The sequence below is a fragment of the Aquila chrysaetos genome, chromosome 4 (assembly GCF_900496995.4).
Source record: "Aquila chrysaetos chrysaetos chromosome 4, bAquChr1.4, whole genome shotgun sequence".
Taxonomy (NCBI): Eukaryota; Metazoa; Chordata; class Aves; order Accipitriformes; family Accipitridae; genus Aquila; species Aquila chrysaetos.
Genome location: NC_044007.1, coordinates 48,289,083 through 48,314,508, shown reverse-complemented (window position 1 = coordinate 48,314,508; position 25,426 = coordinate 48,289,083). Strand labels below are relative to the sequence as shown.

Genomic DNA, 25,426 nt, shown 5'->3' with positions numbered 1-25,426 from the left:
TCCATTCACAAACTATGTCTTCATAAATATTGCATGCTTTCTATATCACATTCACAGCCTACTGAAGACACTATAAAGCCTTATTACTCCAGATTTGCACTGCACAAAACAGTAATCTGCCAATGCAGCATTTCACCAATTTTTGGCAAAGAAGCCTAGAACCACCTGAATTCCCATAGCACAGGATGGACCAGTGCATGCCCTTAAGTCAGAAATTGAGGGCAGAATTCATCTCTCTTTAGGAGCAAGTTTAGCAATACATACATAAGTCACTAACAGTTAAGGCCTTATTCCATTACACAGAATGTTTAAACAGGATTTTTTGTGTATCTAGACATGGATTTTTTTTTTTTTGTACATATACCAAGTATTCCAACCCAGAATGAAACTGGGCATTTTGCTTCTCACCAAAAAACCCTAATGGTTTTATGTTACAGAAGTAGTAAAAAAATGAAAATTCATTAGATTGCTAAAACCAACAAAGATCCCCTGGATCTAGTCATTTCTGAGGGCTTGTTCTAGCCATCTCAAAGTAAGATGCAATATTTTGATCTACTCTGAGCTGTAGCATTGCTGTGACAGATACATTAGGATGCTCTTGTGCCTTACAGCAGGTTCACAGGATTCTTCTGAAGGAATATTGCTCTGCAAGTAACAGTTTCAGCCTTTGCAGAGATACTTACTTGCTCAATAGCAAGACAAGTTTCATTTCAATACAACTGTTTTTCATCATCTCTGTGGGTCCATACATCAGCACACATTTTTCCATGTGAGAATTCATTAAGGAGCCAGGTTTAGCTCTACCTCCATGCTAGCTCCTCACCTAAGCAATCACATAATAAACTTCTGTTCTGACATGCCAATGACTACATTTTGAACAGCTCCATGCTTTTTACACAGCATAATGTGCATCATGAGCAACACACCAGTGCCAATTTGGAAATAAAGCATGTTAATGGTTAAAAAATAGTCATTCCTTGGACACAGGATGACAGCATTCTTCTGTAGCAGTATGCTAAGCTTTAGAAGTTAGTGTGACAGATACTGCTTTTCAGTAACTTGTCTTAGAATATGACAAGTTAAAGACTTCAGTACTTTTGTAATCACCACCTAAGGAAAGAAAATAAAGGAGAGGTTTCACTTAATTGTGAAGAGAAAGCAAAAGTTTGATTTGTTTGGGGTGGATTTTTCTATCTACATGATACTGGGTCTACAGCAAAATTAAAGTCTGGCTTATTATTATAATAGGGTTGACAGCCTATCCTGCTGAGCTTTGCCTTGTCAAGAACTCTTTGGGAATACTTGTTATATGTACAAAAAAAAAATCCATGTCTAGATACACAGACATAGAAAAGCATCTCAAAACTGCATCATTGAAGAGGCTGCTGATTTTATCCATGCTGAACAAAAGAAAACACTACTCTAGCTCTTTTAGCTTCTTTCCACATCATTAGCTCACCATAACCCTATAAACATTCTCAGAAACATGAAGAAGGGTAGTCTCAATACAGTATTTCCTTCAAGCCAAGCTACATAATGTATCTTAGCACAGTTTTTACCTAGATTAGCACTAACGGAAATGGCAAATGTTGGTTTACTTAATCTGAAAGTTAGGATCACTGACAAGTAACATACCAGTCACCAGGACAGCACAGCCTGGTAGTTTTGTACTGTTAGGCAAACCTGCTCTTTACAAGAGTGCAATTTCCAAATCACAGGTGATACTATTTCTTACCAGTTTCTTCTGGCAGGCTGAAAAAAAAAAAAAAAAAAAAAAAAGCAGTTAAACTTCCAACCCATATCTCACAAAACTCTTGTGGAAACATCCTCTATCAGAATAAGGTGATTTGTGTCACTTGAGTATTTGAAGAAGTCTAAAAAATACACCAACTGTGACTTAGAAAATTGTGGTCTACAGCTGGATAGCTGAATGGCATCAATAATGACTTCTTTCCCTAAAAGAGTGCAAAGATGAAAAGAGGACTGATGACTTAGTGTAAGGCTACAATGCCAACAATCATTTAGAAAGAATAGTCTTCCAATCTGCCCAACAGCAGAAAAAAGCCCTCACCCCCAGAAGCAATATATTTGTTAGATAATACTCAAGTATTCTCTTGATAAATCAATATGATCCACAGTCATGTTATGACTACAAAAGGTCTTGTGCTGTGAATCAGTTCTAAGACTTCTCAGGAAGTTTTAAGACTGGGAGACAGTCATACAGTTGTACTACATACAAGTAAAATTGGAAACCTTGTCTAAAAAGAAAAACAGGCATCTAAAGGCAGATATACTGTTTCCTAAGTCAATGTCCTATGAAGGAATTACCTTCAGCCACAAGATACAGCAGACTGTCAGAAGTCTTAGGTTTCTTCAGGCGCTCAATTTCCCTTGCACTCAGCTAACCCATCATAAACCATAACTCCTAACTCTTAGCTGGTTTTGCTGCACTTGATTGCATCACACAGCCTTGCCTACATTCAGCAGCTATTATTCAAATTAAAAATCCCCAGCTAATAGCAAGTAACTGAGATATCCCAGACAGCTGAATTCTGGGGGTTGTACCTGGGAACACTGGATAAGAACTCAAAAGGCAAATATAGCAGCTGCTACAAGCTTCAATGTACACCAACACTATACGTGGCAACAGGACAGGAACTTCACCTGAGCAAAGAGGGCCAGAATGAAGACAGTACAGAATATATATACAAGTATCAGCACCTGTCGATTGCTACAGCTGTATAAAAAGGAAGGAAAAAAGGCCACAAGTCCATACAGTGAATATGGTGTATGTTTTATTCTATTTACAGTACATTTGTTATAAATATAATACATTTCTTGAAAATCTTGAGTAGCTTTTTTTTTTTTAAAACAGATCAATTGTTATAGTTACATAATAAAGCAAGTGACAATTTAAATGACAATCTCATGGTTGTGAAATAGTGCATTCTGTGTTGAGATGAATGAGAAAATACTCAAACTGGTTGAAGGAATTATTTCTGAAACACCTTAGGTGGGACTTGTATGTAAACCTTGAAACATCACCAGTTTCCATAAACATGAAAACTCAAACCAAAATTTTAAAACTGAAGAACTGAGAAACAGAAATGGATTTGAGACACCTTATTGAACTTCACAGTAAGGTTGGGATTTATCATGACTAATGGCTTCAGACAGGAAAAAAGCCAATGAGGGTTTCTTCCTGAACCATATCCTAATACAGCCACAAATATTAACACACCATGCTGGAAGTTGTAGCAGCAGTCAAGCTGCATTTTTGACAGGGCATAGGACATACAAATATGTTCAGATTTGGAGTTAAAGAGTATTTTGTGTTATGAATATCTTAATTACCAGAGAAGAAATACATTATAAAAGGATAAACGTATTTTCAGTCCAACGTGCGTTGCATTGAGAAACAAATTGACAAGTCATCTGAATATTTTACTATTTTCTTTCCTACACAATCTTTAGTAACAAGTTAGATGTTTGAGGTGCTATTTCCAAAAACTGCAGCAAAATGTCAACCAGCAATATAAGAAAAGAATCCCATTTATTTTGTCTTTTAGTGTGATATTTTTCAGGAAGTGGTCAGATATTATTGATAATAATCAGTGCAGGCATGGAGTTCTGCTGACTTGTTTCAAACAAAGTAACTTGGTCCGCTAGCTTGGCAAATACTCTGGGTGTTCCGAGATTATAGACACCTGTATGAACGAAGCAAGCTTTCAGCTGCAAGCTACAGACCTCCTGGCTTTTAAGTTGAAGCTTGTACTGTGTTTGCCCGAGCCAGGTAAAAGATCCATGGATTTCTAGTGCTTCTGGGCTGAAAAAGAAGGCAAAGTTATTTCTCTGTATTCGAAGCATACATACCAGTTTACATGATTCCCTCAACCACAAGTTTTCCCCAAGATTTCAGAATGCATTATGTGTCCATCACTGTCCCCTTACAAAGAGATGCTTGTTTATGCTTTCCAAAAACTTCTTTTCAAAAGCCAGGAATTGGAAACTTAAGTTACTATTCTGGCAGTCTTTGGACGTGATAGTGCCCACCATCAGTCATCTTTGATGACTTAAAGCTACTGAGTCTTTTTTACTGCCTGCAATAATTTCCCTTAAGTCACTGCCTTCCCCAAATGCATCATGCTTGCTTTGTTTCCCACATCACCACCCTTATCTTTAAGAGATTAAGGTTCTTCTAGCAAGACAAAGCTAGACTTTGAAAGGATAACAGCTGCCATCATAGATAAAGACAGAACTGCACTTAACATTTTATCAAGATGCTAAATGCAGCTTCAAAAAAAAAAAAAAAGGTCATGTCTATGTCCTCTTTCCTACTACATCTACATCCACATACACACCCATCCCCACAAACATACACACATTGAGACAGAGTACCTAAGGTACCCTTGGGTATCTTCATGGATCCCTATGTTCACCCATTAGCTCAATTTAACTCTGGGTCCTTACTTCTTGACAAACACTTTTTAGTGTTCTTTGACTCACACTTAACACACTCCTTTACAGCAGCTCTCCCCCTTGGCTCAGATGAATCAGTACAAAAGTTTAAAACATTTCTTTGGTTCCCAATATACCTTAAACTATATACAGAATATTAATCATACATATATGTATAATGAATTTCAGTATATTCCTAGCTTTTTATATAATGGACACGTAACTCTTAACAATAGACATAGTAACAAGATCCTAATTGTCACAGGTTTTGGAATCCCTACATAAGGCATTCTTGGGCCTGTCCCATGAACTAAAGTTAAATCAGAGTGCATGTCACAGAAGTAGTCAATGTGGACATACACTGCTTTAGAGACATTGAATTAATATATTGGTTTGGGGGTGGGAGGTGTGTTTCATTTTTTTGTTTGCTTTTAGGACATTTCAAGGCACTTGACTACACTATCCTTTCAAAGACATGTCTTACAACACCGTAACAACTTACAACAAAGCATGACCATCTTGTGAAAACACACCAGATCAGTGAATAGCTTCCTAATCTCAACTGATAAATAAAACAGACTTAAGTCTTCTGTTCTCTATTTCTGAACCTGTGTGTTAAGCCCTGGCCTTTTACTTTCTTACTTTTCTGGACAGACTGTTGGCAAGAAGCAAGTGTTCCCCATGACTAAGCCTACCTCAATGTCTTCACAATCTGCCTTCCCCCTCCTGCCATTCAGTCAGGGATCCCACAGAGTCTATTTTGTGGTAAGCAGACCAAGTAGCATTATGTCTACTGGGGGGGGCAGGGGTGAGCTGGTATCACCCGAAATACGAGTTAACAGATGTGGAAAAATTAACAATGGTGTATCATGGTACAGAATTCTCTCTCCCACAGAATCCTTAGTAAAACTTTTAGAAACAATTAACAAAACTTTTCCTCAGTGCTAATATTTTCATACATAATACTACAGTTCTAAGCAAAAAGCCAGTCATAAGAATCAACTGATAAACCGAGGTGAAGTCTTAAAAACACCTAAGGTTCAATGACATCTTATACTAAGCTAAATTGCACAAGGAAATACTTCTTTAAACTTCAAAAGTTTTCTACAAATTACTTGATATTTTAAAAATGAAAACCCCACAACATATGTTTAATAAAATAAGGTTGCTGAAGTTCATATTTCACTAGTTCAAAAGCACTTCCACTTTCCTAGAAAAGATCTGCAGAGTTTAACTATTTAAGAGCCACAGTTCAAGGTCCTGTCTTAGCAACCGTCAGAAGCAAAGTAAAACTGAGCACTGACTGAAGACTCCCATTTGACTGTATGAAGCCTTTACTTTATCATCTTCCATTCTATGAAAGAAGCCCCTGTTGAAAAAAATCATGTTCTAGATACTCAATACAGTTAAAAGATTACAACACTCCCCAAAACTAGGAAGCAGTCTCAAAAAATACAGTTTTATTAATATTCACATGTTACCTTGTTGTTTTATGTCGCAAATCAATCATTACATCTACAACAGCCTGGGAACAATTGGAAAGTAGGAGAGTGACAGGTACCAGACAGAGGCTGCAAAGAGAAATAGTTCCATAGTAAAGGAAAAAAGTCTTACTCTGGATAGTCTTAATTATACTCTTCAATAATAAAAATAAATTTCAAGTAATATAAAATTAACATGTAGTTATCTATTATGCAACAGTCAGTGTACATAGCAATGTAATCATTTACATTGACTAGAGTTTCCTATAATAAAAGCTATTAATTGAGGCAAACAGCATTGGCTCAATTGAGCCAGATGAAGTTACCACCTTCCTTCATCCAGCTGAGAAAGACTAGTAAAATCATTAATAATACCTAGTTTACAGGAAATCTACTGTTATGACAAGAGACATTTCAGAATGGGATAACATGGTCCACTATGCTACTCTCTGAACCACTTTTTAGTGCGTTTTGTCTAGATACTTTTCTTCTGCACTGTCTCCTGTAGAGGAATTGCTGGCATCTGGCCTGAAGTTTTAGCCAGAACAGTGCCCAAATGGAACAGAAAGCACATACACATTTGGTGTTAATTTAAGCCTTTACCCTGAATAAAACTAATACAGTTAGTCGATATTCTGCTTGCTCACCATTAGTATGATTGTTTTTATAAGAAATGCTGCAGCATGAAAGACCCCAATATATCCACAGGCAGGTACACAAACTACTGCAGTTGAAACAGCTCTATGTATGCAACAAATGATTTCTGTCACTGGAATTCCTTGCCATTGCTTAACAGTTTAAATATCCTAAACTTGACTAGCAAGAAAAGAACAATTAGCAACTAAAATGCGTAAGATATGAACTTGTTACCGGAATAATGCATGCTTTGTAACTGTCATTAAAACATGCCACCTTATAAAATGTTTAAATATTAGATTTTTATTAAGAAAGAAATCCCTTTCTTTTGGCCACTTACTTATATTAACCAAAATTCTAGAAAAAAGTATAACACAGTAGAGTTCTCAGATAAAACAACACAAACCTAACTAGGTAGCTTTATGTTTCAAGTACAATTCACTTCATACCTGGAAATGAATCCAGAGGGCTTTGTTGAGATCATTTTAATTTGAAAGACTCATGGCTTTCACAGGCCCCAATTAATTCACTCTAGCAGTCTGGTTTTTGACAGAGGTTAATTCTGATATTCTTCCAGGAGACAAGCCCCAGTGATCTAAACTGTTACCACCTTTCATTCCAACACAAATCAGAACCATGTGCAGCTAATCTTGGCAAGTCAGATGTAGATATGCAGTTCTTTTGACTTAAGAAGTACCACTTACTTTCTGTCTACCTCCTCAAAGTAGTCACACTGTTTACTCTGACACCAAAAATAAACACAAAGCCAGCAGAGTAATTATTTTTCTTGCAGTAAGTTTAATAACTTTACTAGTTAACATTAAAACTGTCAACTGTGGTATTACAGCCTGTTTCTCTACATGAAACTTCCATTTTACCTATACAATTCTGAAGCAGTGAGTTTAACAATTGCGCAAGATTTCACCCTTGCACACCAGACTTTGTATCGTAACCCACATAGCATCTCTCAACATTATTTATGCCAAATTAAAAATATTTCAAAAGTTTCTAAAGAAAACATTGCACGAACCTTTTTTGATGAAAAGAATGATTGAAAGACTCTGGATAATGAAGACTTGTCTTGATAAGATTAGAAAGCTGCTCTGGTGTTGGTCTTGCAGGTACTGGTGTGTTTTCTGGTCGAAAAAACTTTAAGAGAACCATTTCTGGTAATTCCTGAAACACAAATTCAGAGTGACATTTAAAATATTGACATAAGGTACTGTGCAACACAACACAAGAAATCCAGTCACAGAAGCTATAATTTTCCATTACAAACTATAACTCCAGGGAATTAAGTCTACAGCATCACGAAGCTTACAGTTTTTTCCAATATGTTTTTATTTAAGTGTGCTAGAGGAGGAACTGATATGATTTATCCATTACCATCTTTTGAGACAGAGACTTCACAGCTGCCTGTGAAAACACTACCTATGCAAGTTTCACAAAGGCATGCCATTGTTGCAGTGGTTTGTTAGTGTTTGGTTTGGTTTTGTTTCTAAGAAAAAGGGACAGCATTTAAACAGTTCCCTATTCAGCAGCTGCACCTAAAAAAAAAATTCCATCACCTGCCCTGGGAAGTTCAAAACAGGAAAGCCAATAGCCAAGTTTCCCAAAACAGATCCAAAGTAAAGCAAACAGAAGTTTATAGGAACACGCTAACAATGACAGAAGGATTTAATAATGCAGCATATCTCAAAAATTGTATGCTAAGCTCTTGCAGATATGAAAGTTACCTTTGTACCCAGCTGAAAGCCCAAGACAAGCACTGACACACTACTTGGGATTCATCCTAACCCTGTGGGCAGAATCAATCTCTGAAGCAGAATAAGTCAGATGGTACAGAAAGATGCAACACCAAACGAGGCAATCAGGCTGCATTTGATCCAGCATTACAGCACTACTGTAACTCTGTCCAACATCATCATCTAATTTGTTTTGCAAACAGGATTTATTTGGGAAGAGGCTGCCTTTCATTATTCCCCTATGAATCTATTCTGCAAGAAGTCCACCTTAAAAGAAAAAAAAAAAAAAAAGAATTTGCAGCAATAAGTATGACTGACTACTAAAAGCAAGTGAAAGAAGATTTTTTAAAAGCCACCAATAAGTCAGTACAGCATAAGAAAGTAATACTATTTGTTTAAGGGTGGTAGATTGTACCTTCTAAGTTGAAAAGAAATACTATAGGCAACAAAACCTGACTCAAAATAACAAACACTGGGAGTGTGAATGTCTCAGCCACTGTTTGCCTGTGCTGGTAATACCAGGATGACATCAAATGTTTTATCAAGCTTTCGATTCTTTCTTCTTGAAAAGAAAGGGGGTGGGGTGCATTTAAAGTAATTTGAGAAGGGAAAAAAAAAAAGATATTTCACAGTAACAATGAAATATATTTTAAGTGATGAATTAATTTGGTATTTCCACCCTACCCTATGGGTATCTAACTTGATGAAAACTGACAGCATGAAACACACTGGCCTCCAAAAGATGAGATTATAGGTTTTCATTTAAATTAATCTTTCCCCTCAAATTACAGTCCAACCAATTATTCAATGCCCTCTTCAACCACATCTCAATATCCTACACACTGTAGTTTGCCCTAGCGTCAATTACCTGTTCCAAGTCCTCCCAATCAGAATTCCTGAGTATTTTTTTAAAACCCTACAAAAGACAAATACGAAGGTTTATCTCTACAAACAGACAAGAACATCATGAAATGCAGCAGGAACATTTACTGGTAAAAGCACAGCGTGCCATTAATATTTCAAACCTTTAGTTCTAGTATTATACCCCTACTGAAGGACTGGAAAGCAGTAAGATTAACCATTTACCACCACAGAGCTAAAAATTCCAGCCAGCCTCTGGGTACCAGATTCAGAAAAGATGTCTGTGTCTCCAAGTTCAGCTGCTCAAAGTCTACGGTTTTTTGTAATTGTGTACCTAGAACAAAGGCTAAGACATGTCATTTTTGTATGCGATTCTCTCACATAATGCTTCAGGAGAGAATTAAGCACTTCCGAATGGTAACCAAGAAGATGTATATACAGATCAGGGAGCTACCTAGAGATAGCTAATAAGAAATGCTAGGTTTAAGGATGCATTAAACTCCTGCCCTACTCTGTAGCTTAGGAAATTGGATCAAGGCTACAAAAAAAGACACCCATACCTACTTGGGCACCTGTACCCTCCCTCCAAGAATATGCACCAAGCAGATAGCAGCCTCAAGACTTTTGGTTGTTTACACTTAGAAACAAAGCAAAACAAACCAAGAATTAAACAGGTGGTATTTTGTTGCTGAACTGCTAGAATACCAGCCCGAATGGAGTATTGCCTTTATAAAGGCAAAAAGAGAAGTTCTGACACCTGAAGTCTGCTTGTTGACCCATGATGGCTCCTCACAAAGTCTCCAGAAGTGCCACAGGCTCCAATAGAGAGCAAGCACCATATACTGCACACAAGAAGGCCACAACAATGGTAAATGTACTCCCTTTAAAAAATGGTTAAGGTGTAATTTGAAGGTCTCATCCATACATACTGGTAGAGGTACAGATAAGCTTGACTGAAAGACTTCATCATAAGAACAGTTTGGAAAAACTGTATGGGGTGGTGGGGGGGTGCTTTTTGTTATTGTTTTACATTTTATAGCTGCATTAAGCTTTTTGGTTTTTTACTAGAAACTTACAACAGACAGTAGCACCAGAACCGCACTGCTCCCACAGTTACCTTCCAACACCTACAAACTGTGCAGTTGGTGCTAGGAAAGATGCTTCTATTTTTAGAAAGCTTTCTGCTACCCCAAACCATCTACAAAGGCCAGCTTCAAAGAAAGATACTTAAAACTAGACACAAGCCTGCTCTTCCAAGTAGAATTATCTCAACATATTCACTTATTCAGTAGTTACAAAAAAGCAAAGTCCTTTAGAGTCTGATGTTTTGCTACTTTGAAACAAAGTTACATGGTAACCCTACTTATACTTCTGAAACTGCGTATTAGACATTCACACTGGTTTTAGGTATCTCCTGAAACCGTACTAAGCTAAAAGTTAGAAAATTCAACATTTACACCATTCAAAGCATCTTTTGCATTATCTGATAGATGCAATAGACAGGTCTGTCCATAATACATTCTTTAATCTCTTAGAATGCACTTTCAAATTGAAAAGTTCTTCCTTTCTATCACATGGATGAAAGTGATAGTATCTTCACACGCAGTTATTTTAAAGGATTTTTCTACGTAATATCAGACAACTTAAAGTTTTCAATTTCTAAAACAATCTTATCAATGACTGGGTCAATGTGCTCTTAAACACACCATAAAATGTTAACCACTGCAATTTGATGTGCAAGTTGTATGGAAATTCAGCATATTTGCCCGATAAATCACAAGTTACACATAGCCAAAAGGATTATTAACATGCTCGGTCAAGTATGAGGGACCAATATGCACAGCACAGAAGAAAACCTAGACAGTAAACTCTTGAACAACACTAAGTTTAAGTGAAAGCAGAATACATGGAAGCAATAGAAGAAGAGTGAGACAAAGTGAGATCTTAGGTGATGTGTCTTTCTCCCTTTCCCGTCTTAGATCAGAGAACTCCCATTTTAAAACCTCAGTTTTAAGTTGGTTTCCTTCACCATGTGACTCATCTATATTCATTCTAGCTCCTAACTATAGAAATGACAACTCCAGGAACAGCATTTTACTAAGACACCAGTGATAATGCATTTGAAAACACAAATATCAGCAGCTTTGCAGTCCATCAATGGATAAAGCAACAGATGTAGTTTTTCAGCTATTTGGAATATTTCATTCATAACAATATCATAAGCCAGTCCTCCCAAATTGGTACAGTAAGTGGTACATTAATTGATACAACAGGGTGGAGAATGTACACTTCAGCTCTTGTTTACCCTTAAGAATTTTGCTTTCCTTCCACCAATCTGGTTTAAAGAAAGTCTTAAATCCATTCCAACAATCTGTGTTTGATTCAAGTATCCCTTCCCATGCGTTCTGTAAAAAAAAATTCTGAACTAGCACAAGATGTCACTTCCACTAATTCACTGTTAGGAAAAATAAAAGTTATTTAAACCTTACCCACTCCTACCTTTCAGAAATTCCTACTTCCAACCAAACTGTTGCTGCCTCACCAAGCTGCATCTAGATTACGAAGCAGTGTTACTAAAAATTATCATGTCCGAAGTGAAACACTGCCAAAAAGTCTGCATCCATGCTGTATGCATTTTATGGATTTTACTTTGGGCTAGCACTGGTCTAATCCACAAGACGGATTGAGCAGCCCCGAAGCACATCACATGCAGTCCTGGAGCACATCCAGATTAAATCTGCCTGGAAGGTATCCACTTAGCACATTACAAGACCACTTCACAGTGAAAACAGAGGGCTGTAAATGGAGATGGTATCTTAAAAAAAGGTACACCTGAAGTAAAACACACTCATAGACGCTTTCTCATCCAGACTTCAGTCAAAACTAAGTTTACGCTCACATGCTAATGTGTTTCAGACATATGGGTGCACTATACCCAGCACGCCAGCAAGCCCAAGTAACAAGCCTCTACTAGACTGCTTCTCACCTTCCACTATGAAGTCTTTGCCAATCAGAAGTGTGGCAAATGCCCCGGCTCCACACTACTACCTCCATCCCGCCATATCACACAGTGCTTTTCCTTTGGAGTTTTTGGATTGAGTTCACCAGATCAGAAAAATATGGGAGACAGCAATAAGAAATAATATCGATCAACAGCCCTGACTGTGAATGGATGTTTAAAGTATTTGAAGTTTTTGTCCCTTTACTAAGTTAAGGTAGAGAGGTCAAGAACAAGAGACAGAATAGCTGTATTTTGGATGCAATCATAAGCTGACCTTCAGTTAAAACAACCCGATTCCTGAAAGCAAGTTTCAGAAGAGAAACAGAACCCATAGCAGTATTGTTGTCAAAAAAAGAATGGCCATTACTTACAAATACTCAGCTAATTTTTATTAGTGAGGCTTTTACTACTTGGACTCAAACACCTACTGCCAACACATCTGTTCAGACCTATTCACTTTACTAACACCTTATGTGATTTATTCTTCACATATTGTTGCTAGTGACTATAACGTATCAACTTTGTGGCTCCTTTTGTGTTTCTGATTCAAAGAAATAAACTATATTTAGCATTTTTTCCCTACCTTTAGCAAAAGGCCATTTTTTTCAAAAATACAAGTGAGAAAGGATTATTCAGAGAGCTTTCTGTATGAAACAAAGAAATATTTAACTGAGTCAATATTCTTTAAGTGTTCCTTCAAGCATACTATGTGTTATGATTCCAAACTTCTAGAACATAAAGATGTAAGTAGTTCATCACATCACCTGACAAGTCTACATCCAGTAAGCTATACTCAAAAGCAATGCTATTTAGTTAAACACATAAAAAACCCTGCAGTGTAAACAACAACAAAACCCCCTATATTCAATGACAGAAAACCAGTAAGTGTCAAAATCATAGTTATCATTGTCTTGGTTAGAAAAGTTTAGAATTTATAATTCTATTTTTAACAGACATGGGAAGGAAGCACATGCATTTGAGCATCCAAGTAAAATTTGTATAGAATTTTACTGTTTTCTTTCTTTTTATGCTAGTACACACAGGAATTTTACCCAGAAAAATATTTTAGGCCTCCCCCAAGCCCCACTGGTGTTCTATAGAAACCAGAGGTTTTATCTTGATTTTATCAAATTCTGTGGCAAGTTATGCTACTGCAATACAGGAATAATCACATCCTGGTGTCTGTTCCACATCCCTGTTGTATGCATTACATGTTCCACAATGAACCAAGCAGAAGTAACCACCTGTCCCTGCATCTCAGTCAGCAGTCTAACATCTTAGCTTAGACATACAATAAAGGTTACTTTACATCAGTGCACCTAACTACCAATCTACCAGCAACTGCTGGAAGAACTTCAGAAACATAAAGGTGCCAATGAATACAGATCTACTGCTCTTGTACTACAGTGCTTTACTGCAGCTTTGTTTCCCTGAAAAGTTCTAGAAGCTTCTATAAATCCAAACTAAACCCTTAAAAGCTGGCAAAGAATTAGTCTGAGATATACTATAATTGACAAAGCAGCAGAAGCAACCAGTACATAGAATTTAACTAAAATATAAAGCAAGCTATCTTGATTTGTTCAGTGTAGTTATTTGATGAAGTCAGGTAAGATTTGAGACTTTCCTTAGAGGGCTAAAAAAAATTAAAATAAAAGGGGTGCAGAGAGAAATAATCTTTGTGTTTTCTTCATGTCTATTGTGAGACTGTTCTTGGTTGGGGATGGCTGTATAGCCAGACAGACATAAATTCCTTTGCTGGCTGCAACAGCATGAAGCAGAAGCAGTTCAAGTCAAGAAGAAAGTCGCTGAAGAGGAGCAACAAATAGAACACAGCAAGAAATGCAGGGAGTGGACTCTTACATCCTAGGTGACACCCTGTTCAGAATCTGCAAATAAATTTATTTTTTCAGATCTGAGCAGCCCTCTATCATTTAAGAACGGGTAACCAATATGCATTGGTAAAAAGCACGCATCTCCATCTCCCTCTGCTGTCTAGACCACAGAAAACAACTAACTTCTATACTGTCAGCACAAGACATTCAGGAACAGTCTAAAGTTTCCAACCCTGTTTATGACTTAGAGAATAAATACAGATTACAAGACAAAACTATTTGAATGTTACATTGTAAGTCTCAAAACTATATACTGAAAACATTAAGTTAGAAGTAATGTTTGGGTTTGAGATTCCCCCCCCCCACAGCTTTTCACTGCTTGTCTAACTTTAATGCAAGAAAAAGATCATTCAAAGATGATATGCAATCCTTAATCTATTAAGTATATTATTTTCTCTACCTAGCTTCATTTAATCCTATTTTGGGGATTCTCTTAATTCTTAAATGTGGAATGAACGAAGTAAACTGCTACAAAGTCTCAAATCATGTAATTTGTTATACCTCACCTCCCATCTCAGAGGGGTTTACAATCCTCACAGTATAAAGTGCAAATTAAAAAAAAAAAAAAAAAAAAGTAGTATGTAAGCATATGAAATTTCTCAATCCTTAGCAGTCCTGAGATTACAGGCTCTTAAAATCCAAGTTAAATCTGGACTTTGGTTACCACGAGGACACAGAACTTACACATTTATTAAAAACAACCACCGTTACTCTTATACCAGATTTCAACTGCATCACAATGCAGATGCATCTTTGCTTCCAACCAAGGTACAGAATACTTCAACAGAAGTATGTTCCTTACACTGAAGAAAGTGAATAGAATAATCAATGTAGCATCTATCTGAACATAGTTGTAATAATAATAATAGTTGATGAGAAACAGGTTATAGACAAAGAATGCTAATAGTAGCATGTATTCCTCAAAACAAATTGAGGGTACATCTGGATCCCCCTTGTTGCTGGTGCCAGAATTAGTTTTTTAGTTTGTAACTGAACTTGATGCAGACAACTAGAGTTCCAGTGCAATCAACAAGAAATGTTAATTTCTACCCCTAGCATTATTCAGTCATTTGTTTATTTTAGGATGCAGATGTGATTCATTCCTACCTCTTCTCTTCCCACCCATTTGCTAGAATCAGACTTCAGTGACATCAGAAGTAGAAGTCCATAGTGTTTTCTCTCCTAACTTTAGATGTCTATAGTGTGACCTACTGTTCTACATACACCTTAAGACAGGAAAGATAATACCAGAGTGGGCAGTTGTCATTAGATTAATACAGCCTAGTATGGCTCAGCACAACTCGAGTCCACATGTGCAAAGGCTTTTTCTGGGGCGGTGGGGGGGGGGGGGGGGGGGGGGGGGTGATGTGTGGCATGTGTTAAGTGAAAAAGTCATCTTCAGACATTGGAACTTAACATTTTCCTATTTTTCACCAATGAACACCAGCCAGTTTAGCTCAAACTACATGCCCCTTTCGACCTATTCCCATCTATTTCACAGCACAAAGAAGTAAATGGAAAAATCATCTTAATGATGTAAAAATACTTAAAGGCTTATGAACCAAAGCCAAGTGCACAGCTTCAGAGTAATTCACTACTTGCGTTATAGCATGATATTTATAGGAAGACACATTTGACCTATAATTTTGTCAAGAAAACAATAACGTATAGTACTATTTTCTGTAACTTTGAGTAAGAGCTCACTAAAAGCTATATACGATGTTTGTAACATTGCTAAAAACATAATGAGAATGGCACCCAAGCAAGAAGGAACAGCAATGTACTGCTCAGCAGAAAACTAAACAAGTACAAGACTTTTCTTTTTTATTTTGCACATTAGTCTTTACACACAAATTGCATATAGCATAGATGTTTTTACAGAAACTTATCTATAGCTTCCATAGCTGTTACTGATTCATGTACCAGGAGACATCCACCAGTTTCTTACAGATGCTATTTTATTTGAACAATCAGACAGGCTATAAACTTCAAAGTGAAATAATATGCTATTAATTGATCAATTCCAATGGAGCTCTCAATGTCTTTTTAACTGCTCCAGCATTTCTGCTGTTCTAACATTTTACACTACAGGTTGTCACTTTAAAGTTGCACATAGTAGTAGAAATTGTAAAATTGATTTTGTAACACTCAAAAATAATACCACCATTTTACTATGAACTTTGTTATGAAATAATCATTAACTTTGACTTAATACCATTAATAAGCTCCTAGTTCTACCCTGAAATACCACAGAACAGTTTACAGCAACAACAGCATAGCAGTATACTTGTATATTGCTTTTCTCATCTTTAAACTGAGCCTAGCTATTTCAATATAGATGACTTATCAAAATTGAAGTCTGAATCATTTAGTAATAACACGTATCTGATGTTAGATTCTACAGAAGCACCCAAAGTGACTCCACTTATTTACAAGAAAACACATCAAGTCTATTTCGGGAAAGAAGCAATTGTAAACGAAAACTTCACACTAGATTACCTGCTTCTGAGGAAAGGAAAAAGCCTCCTTCCCAACTGTATTAAGGGCAACATGATGCTGGCCCTCCAAAATAAGCTGCTTGTTGTCTTCCACAACGTATGCCTACAGAATATAATAGAAAGACATTAGCAGACCAGAAACAATCATAAGCTTCATAACACAGAATTACTGACTTTCCTCCTGACTTAAGTGGAAGATGTTGTACTGTTCAAAACCTAAAGGCTAGCTTGACATGTATTTATTTTATGTGTATGTTTTTAATTTTGCAAGCACAGACAACCACTGAAGTTTAGACTGCCAATTTCCACTACTTAATATTCGCATTCTGGTAAATGAGATCCTCTTCCTCAAAGCAGACTGGGTCACTCTTACAGTTCTGATAAAAGCAAGCATTAACAAATCTCTTGGTTTGAGACTTCAGAATTTTCTCTTTAAAGAGAACTTACAAGAACTGTGTGCATCCAGAGTAATTGTTTTGGGTTTGTGTGGCAGGGTTTTGGGAGCAGGGGAGGGGCTGCAGGGGTGGCTCCTGTGAGAAGCTGCTAGAACCTCCCCCAGCTCCAAGTCGGACCCACCTCTGGCCAAGGCCGAGCCCATCAGTGACAGTGGTAGTGCCTCTGGGATAACAGATTTAAGAAGGGAAACCTGCAGCGGAGTAGGGGATTGGAATGTGAGAGGAACCCCTCTGCAGATACTCAGGTCAGCAAAGGAGGGGGAGGAGGTGCCCCAGAGGAGGGGATGCCCCTGCAGCCCGTGGTGAGACAGCAGGCTGTCCCCCTGCAGCCCACGGAGGTGAGCAGAGGAGTAGATGCCCACCTGCAGCCCGGGGAGGACCCCACACTGGAGCAGGTGGATGCCCCCAAAGATGGCCGTGACTATGGGAAAGCCCGCGCTGGAGCAGTCTGTGCCTGAAGGACTGCAGCCCATGGGAAGGGCCCACGCTGGAGCAGTTCGTGAAGGACTGCAGCCCATGGGAAGGAACCATGTTGGAGAAGCTCATGGAGAACTGTCTCCTGTGGGAGGGAACCCATGCTGGAGCAGGGGAAGAGTGAGGAGTCCTCCCCCTGAGGAGGAAGGAGCAGCAGAGACATGTGATGAGCTGACCACAACCCCCATCCCCTGTCCCCCTGTGCTGCTGGGGGGAGAAGGTAGAGAAAACCAGGAGTGGAGTTGAGCCCAGGAAGGAAGGAAGGTTGGGGGGAAGGTGTTCTAAGGTTTTCATTTGATTGGTAATAAGTTAAATTGATTTTGTTTTTTCCCCAAGTTGAGCCTGTCTTTTGCCTGTGACCATAAGTGGTGTGTGATCCCTCCCTGTCCTTGTCTTGAGCCACAAGCTTTTCTTTGTATTTTCTCCTCATCATCCCACCGGGCAGGGGAAGGAGTGAACAAGCAACTTTGTGGTGCTTTGTTGCTGGCTGGGCTTAAACCACAACAGTAATGTAAAACCACTTAAGCATACTTATTACAGTAACAGCTATTAAGACTGTCTTTGCTTCTTGACACCGTTTTAGTTCATTTGCAAGTTTTCAGAAAAAAAAAATTCATCCACAAATTTTGTATGAGTATGCTTTAAAGTTCAGGATGCCATTTTAAATTATTTTCTAATAGTTATATTTCATGGCCAAATTACTACAAAGGCCACAACCATACATACCTTCCACAGTACAACAATGTTCAAATCAACTTCACTGCATTGTTGTATCAATCTGACTGTCTCATCAAATGATTGTTTTGCAGCCCTTTGAGATGCATGAGCATGAGATTGCACATGTGTTCTTTTAAATTCAGAGGATAAGCTTTGAAAAAAAAAGTCTGCACAAGGACTGGCTGAACTTATTATCTGCAAGAAAAAAAAGCAAGAAAGAGTGCTCTCAGAACAGAATGCAAGCTGACACAAGTTAGTCTAACAGAGCTCATCACTGTAGGATTTCAGTTCCATTATCTTGCTTTGCTTCCCTTTGCAAACCTACAGGATGCCACACATCCTGGTTTCCATGCTTGTCCTGTTAGAGATCAGCCCTACCTAATGAGCTGTCTAAGGTAACATAGGGAAACAGAGCAATAGATTATTGGCCTCAAACTACAAATACCAAACTTGGAAATAAGGTCTTCGATTATTACCAAACAGCCTACTGTGATAAATTAAGTGTAGTGGAGAGAGCCGAAGTGTCCAACTAACTCACAGACTAACTCACATGCAAATCATTATTGCTTATTAATATTCCCCTCATGTTAGCTAGAATTATTTATCAAAGTTAGGAACATACATTTTGCTAGCAATAGCAAAGATAATAGATTGCACAGCATATTCCCCATGTATAACTGGCACAGCCAGAAGTACTGTGCTGTTTGTCACCATTTGTGCTGAGCTTTTTCAACACCAAAAGCTTGATAAGGAAGCAGTGGTTTTAAGACTGACAGCAATGATACTTGAAGACAGGAAGCCTAGTTTCTTACTTATCTTGCTAACCCCTCTTTCAAAAATGTTAGCCTTTCCAGAACATGCTGTTGCAGAGCTGCTAATGGTTGCATTAGTAGAATACTCATACCCAGGGAGACAATCTGCTTTTGGAGTAACTGTCTAGAAGGGAGGGCCCCATCCCCCCATTAGAGAATATTTTCTTACAAGAAGGCTGAAGTTCATGCAGCTCATCCAACTTTAAAAATGCAAACAGGGATCATCTACCTCAGATTTTTAGTCCTAACTTCAATTTATATGCCTATAAAATGAAATAGCAGTCAGTAAGTTTTCTCTGGCTTTTAAGAGCTGGATACATATATGGAAAATGTACACTCAGCATAAAACAAGCAATCTGACATCCAGCTAATTAAATCCACTATGCTAATGTAGATTTCTGATCTGATGCAAGAGGCCTACTTTCCTCAGGTTTGGGGAAAGCATTTGCTGTACCAAGATCATTTGCTAAAAGGATTCTTCTTCAGACGATACCTGTATACTTAAAGAGACTGAGACCATAGTAGTCTAGAATGTTAAACTTTTTAAAGAAAAATCAAAAGAAACAGAATCCTTGAACTGACTGCAACCTACATTAGTAGTTTTGAAATTCTGGAAACTAAAGGTTTCCAGATTATTTTTAGAATAAGCTGTAATTAGAATTTTTAACTTATCTTAGTAAAAATACAATTAAGAAAAAACAATAGAACAAGAATCTGACATCCACAGATCTCTACTGGAAAACTAGAGGGCTGGGAAATATGCAGAAGAACTGCTCTGAAGAGTTGGAAAGGAAGGAAGAACATTAGGCAAAGAAGTTAGCATCACAATGTGCTCCCAAAGTAGTTCAGCTGTGGAGTTGGGAACATAAAATACCCGACTATCCACTAGCCTATGCTACCTTACCTTCTCTTTTTTCCAAAGAGAGCTGACCTAGAAGACCAGTAGTTTTTGGCATGCAAAACTCAACTTCCCAACTATGAAAGCACTATTCCCATTTTTAAATTTTAAAAAAAGGCTTTCAGTGGGATACTTGCACATGACAGGGACACCTTGCACAAGACAAAATATGCAGTTGTATGCATTCACCTACCTGTTCATTTCCAAAGACAATGTCTGCAAATGTGTAATTTTCTAAGGGATAAAAAGAGAGGGCATTGTTTCAGCATCATGAGAAGTCACAACTTCAGCATACAGCATCCAAATAGTAACAAAAAGTTAACCACATTCAGGACAGAACCTACCTTCTGAGTTTTTGCACCTTACTGCTTTAAAGCATAACTTCGCTCGCTCTCTGCTAGCGAGTTTAGTATCTGAAAGAAAAAGGTTACAAGATTTTTTTCCCCCTCAACACAATCAGAGTCCCTCCTCATTAGCCAAAAGTCAGCCTTTAAACTTCACAAATAAGAAACACTGATGATACTCAAGAAGCATAACTAATCAAACAGAGCAACTGCATGGTAGTAAAGAAGATGCATTTTCTGCTGACCCCTTCCATCTACTTCTAGAGCAGGAAGTGAGCCATAATACATAAAGGAGATACAGAGAAAGAAGGAAGGAACAGAAGACAAAAGATTCAGTTTATCTGACTGGTTCACCCTCAATATTAATACAAGAGGAATACATGTCTAGACTAATTTTTAAATACATAAAATGTCAGCATACAAGTAAAAATAACATTTGTTAGATACAGCAACAGCACTTTTTTTTTTGCCTGGGATAGTTAGCCTCTTCAAAAATTAGCAGCTTATATTAGCTAAGGCAGGATACAGCACTAGCAATTCTGGTATATTTCTAGTAATTGAATAGAGCATTTGTCAAATATTCTGTTGATCAGTTAAATTTAACACTGATGTAAATAACTAGAAGTAAAGAAACTCAAACATATTTCTTGTGAGGCAAGTTATCAGCCAACCCAGACATGGATTTCTCTACATCACAGAAATAATCTATCTGTATGTTAAACAGATTTTTAAAATTAATGAAGTCTGAAAGTTATCTGTCAATATATTTTTCTTGAAACACTAACAAAAGAAGGGCTGTAGTATGTTTGAAAGGGATATGAAGTTTTTAGAAAGTAATTATTCTGAAAGCCAAATTCAACTCCTTCTAAGATTCTTTTAACTGTTCTTCTCAGGCAGAAGCTAGACTTGCCATCCTTTTGGTGATAAAAGATACACACCTTTGTCTTCAGAGATTTTAACAGATTTTTGAAGCTTCCAGTGCTTGCTATTACTTGAAACTTGCACTATATGAAATTCTTTAACACCAGTCTCACTCTAAGGAAGAAACAAAAATTATGTCAAATAAGACCAGTCACAATTGTGATGTTCTACATCACATAGTAAGTGTTCATTGTAAGGTGGCACTTTTAGAATCTTAATTTAACTCATTATTCACACCATCCGTAATACAGTACTAAGAAACAAGAAGAGATTTAATACCCACTGTAACATAAAACAACAGTGCCAGCTCACAGCAACTTCCAGTTCCAGTGAACAAAGCCACACGAAAAGGAAACAAAGATCCCCCAGAAAAATACCTGCAAGCTAGTATTTTAGATTAAGGTGACTACTATAAAACCTAGGCTTTTAACTCCAATGCAGAACACTGTCCGCAAGACCACTTAGTTTCCAAGATCACTTTAGGAACATTGCTAGGTCATAAATCCCAAAAATACAAGCTTTTTTTTTTTTTTTTTTTTAATCTATACACAATGAAAAGTAGCTTTTGGGGTTGGTTTCCTTTCTTGGAAAGAGTGAGGTGGTAGTGGAAAATTAAGTCTCACACAATGTTATCTGTTAACTTGGTAAGTACTTTATAAAACATTCCTTCCTCCTCAAAGAAGGAGGGGACAATATTCACTTTAGTAGCTAAAGAAACGATGGAGTATACACACCTTTAAAACAAAATGACAAATCAGCTCAGTGATCCCACTACCAGCTAAGTGTCTAGGAATTCTATAAACAGAGGATTCGATTACCTTGCTTTGTAGTTGAAAAAATGGGAGCAGCTTTACCAAAAAATGAGTAAATTTAAACTAGCATGGTATGATAAACTGAAATATTTGCATCTGCTTTGCTAAGTCAACAGATCACAACAGACATATCTGTATTTGGATTATATTTACAAAAATGTCTTTTAGAGTTTGGTAATAAATGTAAACATAGAAGCCTCCTTCAAGTTGGAAATTAAATTTTGACTTCACATTACCACTAATTCTACCAGTATTTTCACTGAAACGTTGCAGGGGGCACAGGTCGTCTAATTCAGAATTACCTTGAAAATTGTGATCATCAAGAACATTCATGAATTTGGAATAAATCTTCCTAAAAGAAAAAAGACTCTACACTACAGTACTGGAATTTGCTTAGGATAGAGATGATTTATAGCAGACTTCCAGAGAGTTGAGATATAACTTAATGTTAGTACGCTCTTTCCAACATTAACTGGAATGATCAAATACACAAGGTTTACTTAGCATTTACAAAGTAGTTGTAAAAAAGCCTGTCACTTAAGTCTTGGTTCTGCTGGTGACACCTACACATCTACTAAGCTTTAGAATAGATTATTAAAAATAAGAACTTACAGTATTGATATTTTCTACATCCACAAACACCAACATATTGTCCCCTCTGCCTTCTTCATCTTCAAGTGCATTACTTCTGCAGACAGTAGCTCGAATATGCAGAGACCGGCTAGTACAAATAACTGCAGTGTGCCTTAATACTCTATGACTAGGAAGGAGGGGGAAAAAGAAGAAAAGACATTCTGAACAACCAGGACTGCTGTCCAGAACCTGTCATCAAGAAGTTTAGCTTTTATGTTTGTCATCAACATTAAGGCCATTAGACAATTTACTTCTTTCAACCAAAGATACACTTTTCTTTTTAGCTTCCTATCAAGACTATATTATTTTTAACAATCATGCTGCATGGATAGGTGCTGTTCAAACATGCAGTCTCTTAGCCAGTTTGAAACACTGGAGAAAAAGGTTCACATGTCACCATGACAAAAAATACATCAGAAATATTTCTGATGTAAGGTAACTGGCCCAGTGAAAGCAAACAGGCATGTATCGGTACAGGGATATCATTATGCTATTTAATGCCACCCGACGCTTTGGAAATTTGAGGGTTTGAGTAAATAAACCATAAAAGGCCCACTAGTTAGTCACATCTCCTGCATAAATGTTTACTAAAAAGCATTTAGACAGAATACCACTGCATTCAACAAATTCCCCTGAACTGAGAATCTTGAAAGTTTACTTCTAGAACCGTCACTACTCTGCCTTTTTCCAGACACACGCAACCTCCAGGCCAGCAAGCCCTTTGTAAAAGTTATCTTCCTGTTTTTCTAAAGATGAGTAGACTTCCATTCTTGGACACCATCGAAACACATGAGTTTTTTCCCCACACAGAAGCTTTGTGTTACCATAACTTCCACTTGGAAACATTAGACATGTAAAAATTTGATATGCATTACCTACTAAATACGCCGAAACTTCATGCAATATTTGTTTTAGGAGGGAAAATAATCTGTTTCCTAAACTCTACTTCACATAATGTCAAAATCTACAGAATAAACTTAACAGTTTTGCACTTAATCTTCAGACAGATATACAGATGTCTATATAGCTTTCAATTGGCACAAATTAAATAATTTTTTAAAATTTAAAAGCTATACTCAGTCTACAAAGAGTACTGTTAAACAAGATCACATCGCTACAGTTCCCCTGGAAACTTCAGTACAGTAGGGAACAAATATATTCGTCAAACATTGACTTTGCAGCTCTGAAACACCTCAGTTTCTGAATACTACAAACTCACAAGAAATAAATTCTGTTCTTAAGAAAAAAAAAGAGGAAGAAAAAAAATAACTACATTGTAGGGGGACAAATTCACTACACCTACAGACTAGCTTAAAGCCAAATGAAAAGTTAACTTTGGCGTTTCAGAAGCTACAAAAAAATCTAAACAAAGGGTGCATTTGCATGGCTTAATTTGATTTCAAGAATCTACTGCTGATCTGCTCTCTTGACCACCTTCAAGTTACTCTGCCTTTTGTTTACGTTGCGGAGCAGTCTCACAGCACATGAACTTGGTTTCTTTCTCAGAACTAGCCAGGAAAACAAGCTCCAGCCACAAGCAGACATTCAGTCCATGTGACTAGAGCTCATCTGAAGTAGCCCTGCTCCCCACCATCATCCTGAATATGTACAGTATAGAGAGAAGCTGTGCTGGTTTTGGCTGCAACAGTTCTTCACAGTAGCTGGTAAGGGGCTACATTTTGGATTTGTTCTGAAAACAGTGTTGATAATTCAGGGATGTTTTTGTTACTGCTGAGCAGTGCCTACACAGCATCAAGGCCTTCTCTGCTTCTCACCCCACCCCACCAGCGAGGAGGCTGGGTGGGCACAAGGGCTTGGGAGGCGACACAGCTGGGACAGCTGACCCCAACTGACCAAAGGGGTATTCCAGACCATAGGACGTCATGCTCAGCATATAAAGCTGGGGGAAGAAGGAGGAAGGGGGGGGACATTCAGAGTGATGGCATTTGTCTTCCCAAGTAACCATTATGCATGATGGAGCCCTGCTTTCCTGGAGATGCCTGCAGATGGGAAGTAGTGAATGAATTCCCTGTTTTGCTTTGCTTGCGTGCGCAGCTTTTGCTTTACCTATTAAACTGTCCTTATCTCAACGCACTCAGAAGTGGGTTTTCTCACTTTTACCCTTCCAATTCTCTCCACCATCCCACTGCAGGGGGAGTGAGTGAGCAGCTGTGTGGTGCTTAGTTGCCGGCTGGGGTTAAACCACAACACCAGGTCCCCAGCCCTGATTACAGATCCACTCCTCCTAGTCTGCACTGCTTCTCAAGGTGGGCACAGACACATCCTCCAGACAAACAAATCCAGCACACCCAGCTCCATAATAAATTTCTCTCCCAGAAAATTAAATAGTAACATTTATTAAGTCTGTGGTCAGTACTCTTAGTGGGCTAAAAACTTAAACTAGATAAAGCCTGTTGCAACTTTTTCTCAGCTCTAGCTATGAGCTCTAACAGCTATAAAGTAGCAATGTAATAACAATATTTGCAGAACAGTAAAAGAGGTGGGTAAAGAGACACTCTTCATTTCTGATTGTGGCTGTTCGCTAGATAAGTACACTAAGGCTTCCTGAAGGCTGATCTCTTCACTTTGTGAACAAAGGCCTATTCACCCCAGAATCTTTGCAGAACAGGTCTCAAAAAAGTTCTCCTGAGCCTTCTCAGCCTCAGACATGGGTGGGACTTGGGAATGAGTGACATACAAAGTTAACTTGCTACCTTTCAAGTAAAGTTTAAAGAAACCACTATTTCTTAGCTTGTGGTGTCAAACTTGACTGTCCACTGTCTCAAGA

General features: G+C 37.8%; 1 protein-coding gene across 4 annotated transcripts in view; it reads right to left on the bottom strand.

Annotated features, from left to right (window-relative positions):
* Positions 1-2,782: 2,782 nt before the first annotated feature.
* The window catches only part of TRAPPC8 (trafficking protein particle complex subunit 8), a 57,904-nt gene continuing 35,260 nt past the window's right edge, over positions 2,783-25,426 (bottom strand). For 2 of the 4 annotated variants that reach the window (XM_030011870.2, XM_030011873.2), the window contains 10 exons: positions 22,618-22,765; positions 21,211-21,307; positions 20,273-20,341; positions 20,122-20,162; positions 18,228-18,413; positions 16,574-16,675; positions 9,189-9,236; positions 7,606-7,751; positions 5,940-6,029; positions 2,783-3,826 (listed from right to left, as the gene is read on the bottom strand). In XM_030011870.2, coding sequence (XP_029867730.1) covers positions 3,592-3,826; positions 5,940-6,029; positions 7,606-7,751; positions 9,189-9,236; positions 16,574-16,675; positions 18,228-18,413; positions 20,122-20,162; positions 20,273-20,341; positions 21,211-21,307; positions 22,618-22,765 — 1,162 coding nt within the window. In that variant the 3' untranslated portion in view covers positions 2,783-3,591. The remainder of the gene's footprint in view (positions 3,827-5,939; positions 6,030-7,605; positions 7,752-9,188; positions 9,237-16,573; positions 16,676-18,227; positions 18,414-20,121; positions 20,163-20,272; positions 20,342-21,210; positions 21,308-22,617; positions 22,766-25,426) is intronic. The other 2 variants (XM_030011872.2, XM_030011874.2) reach the window with 1 other exon arrangement.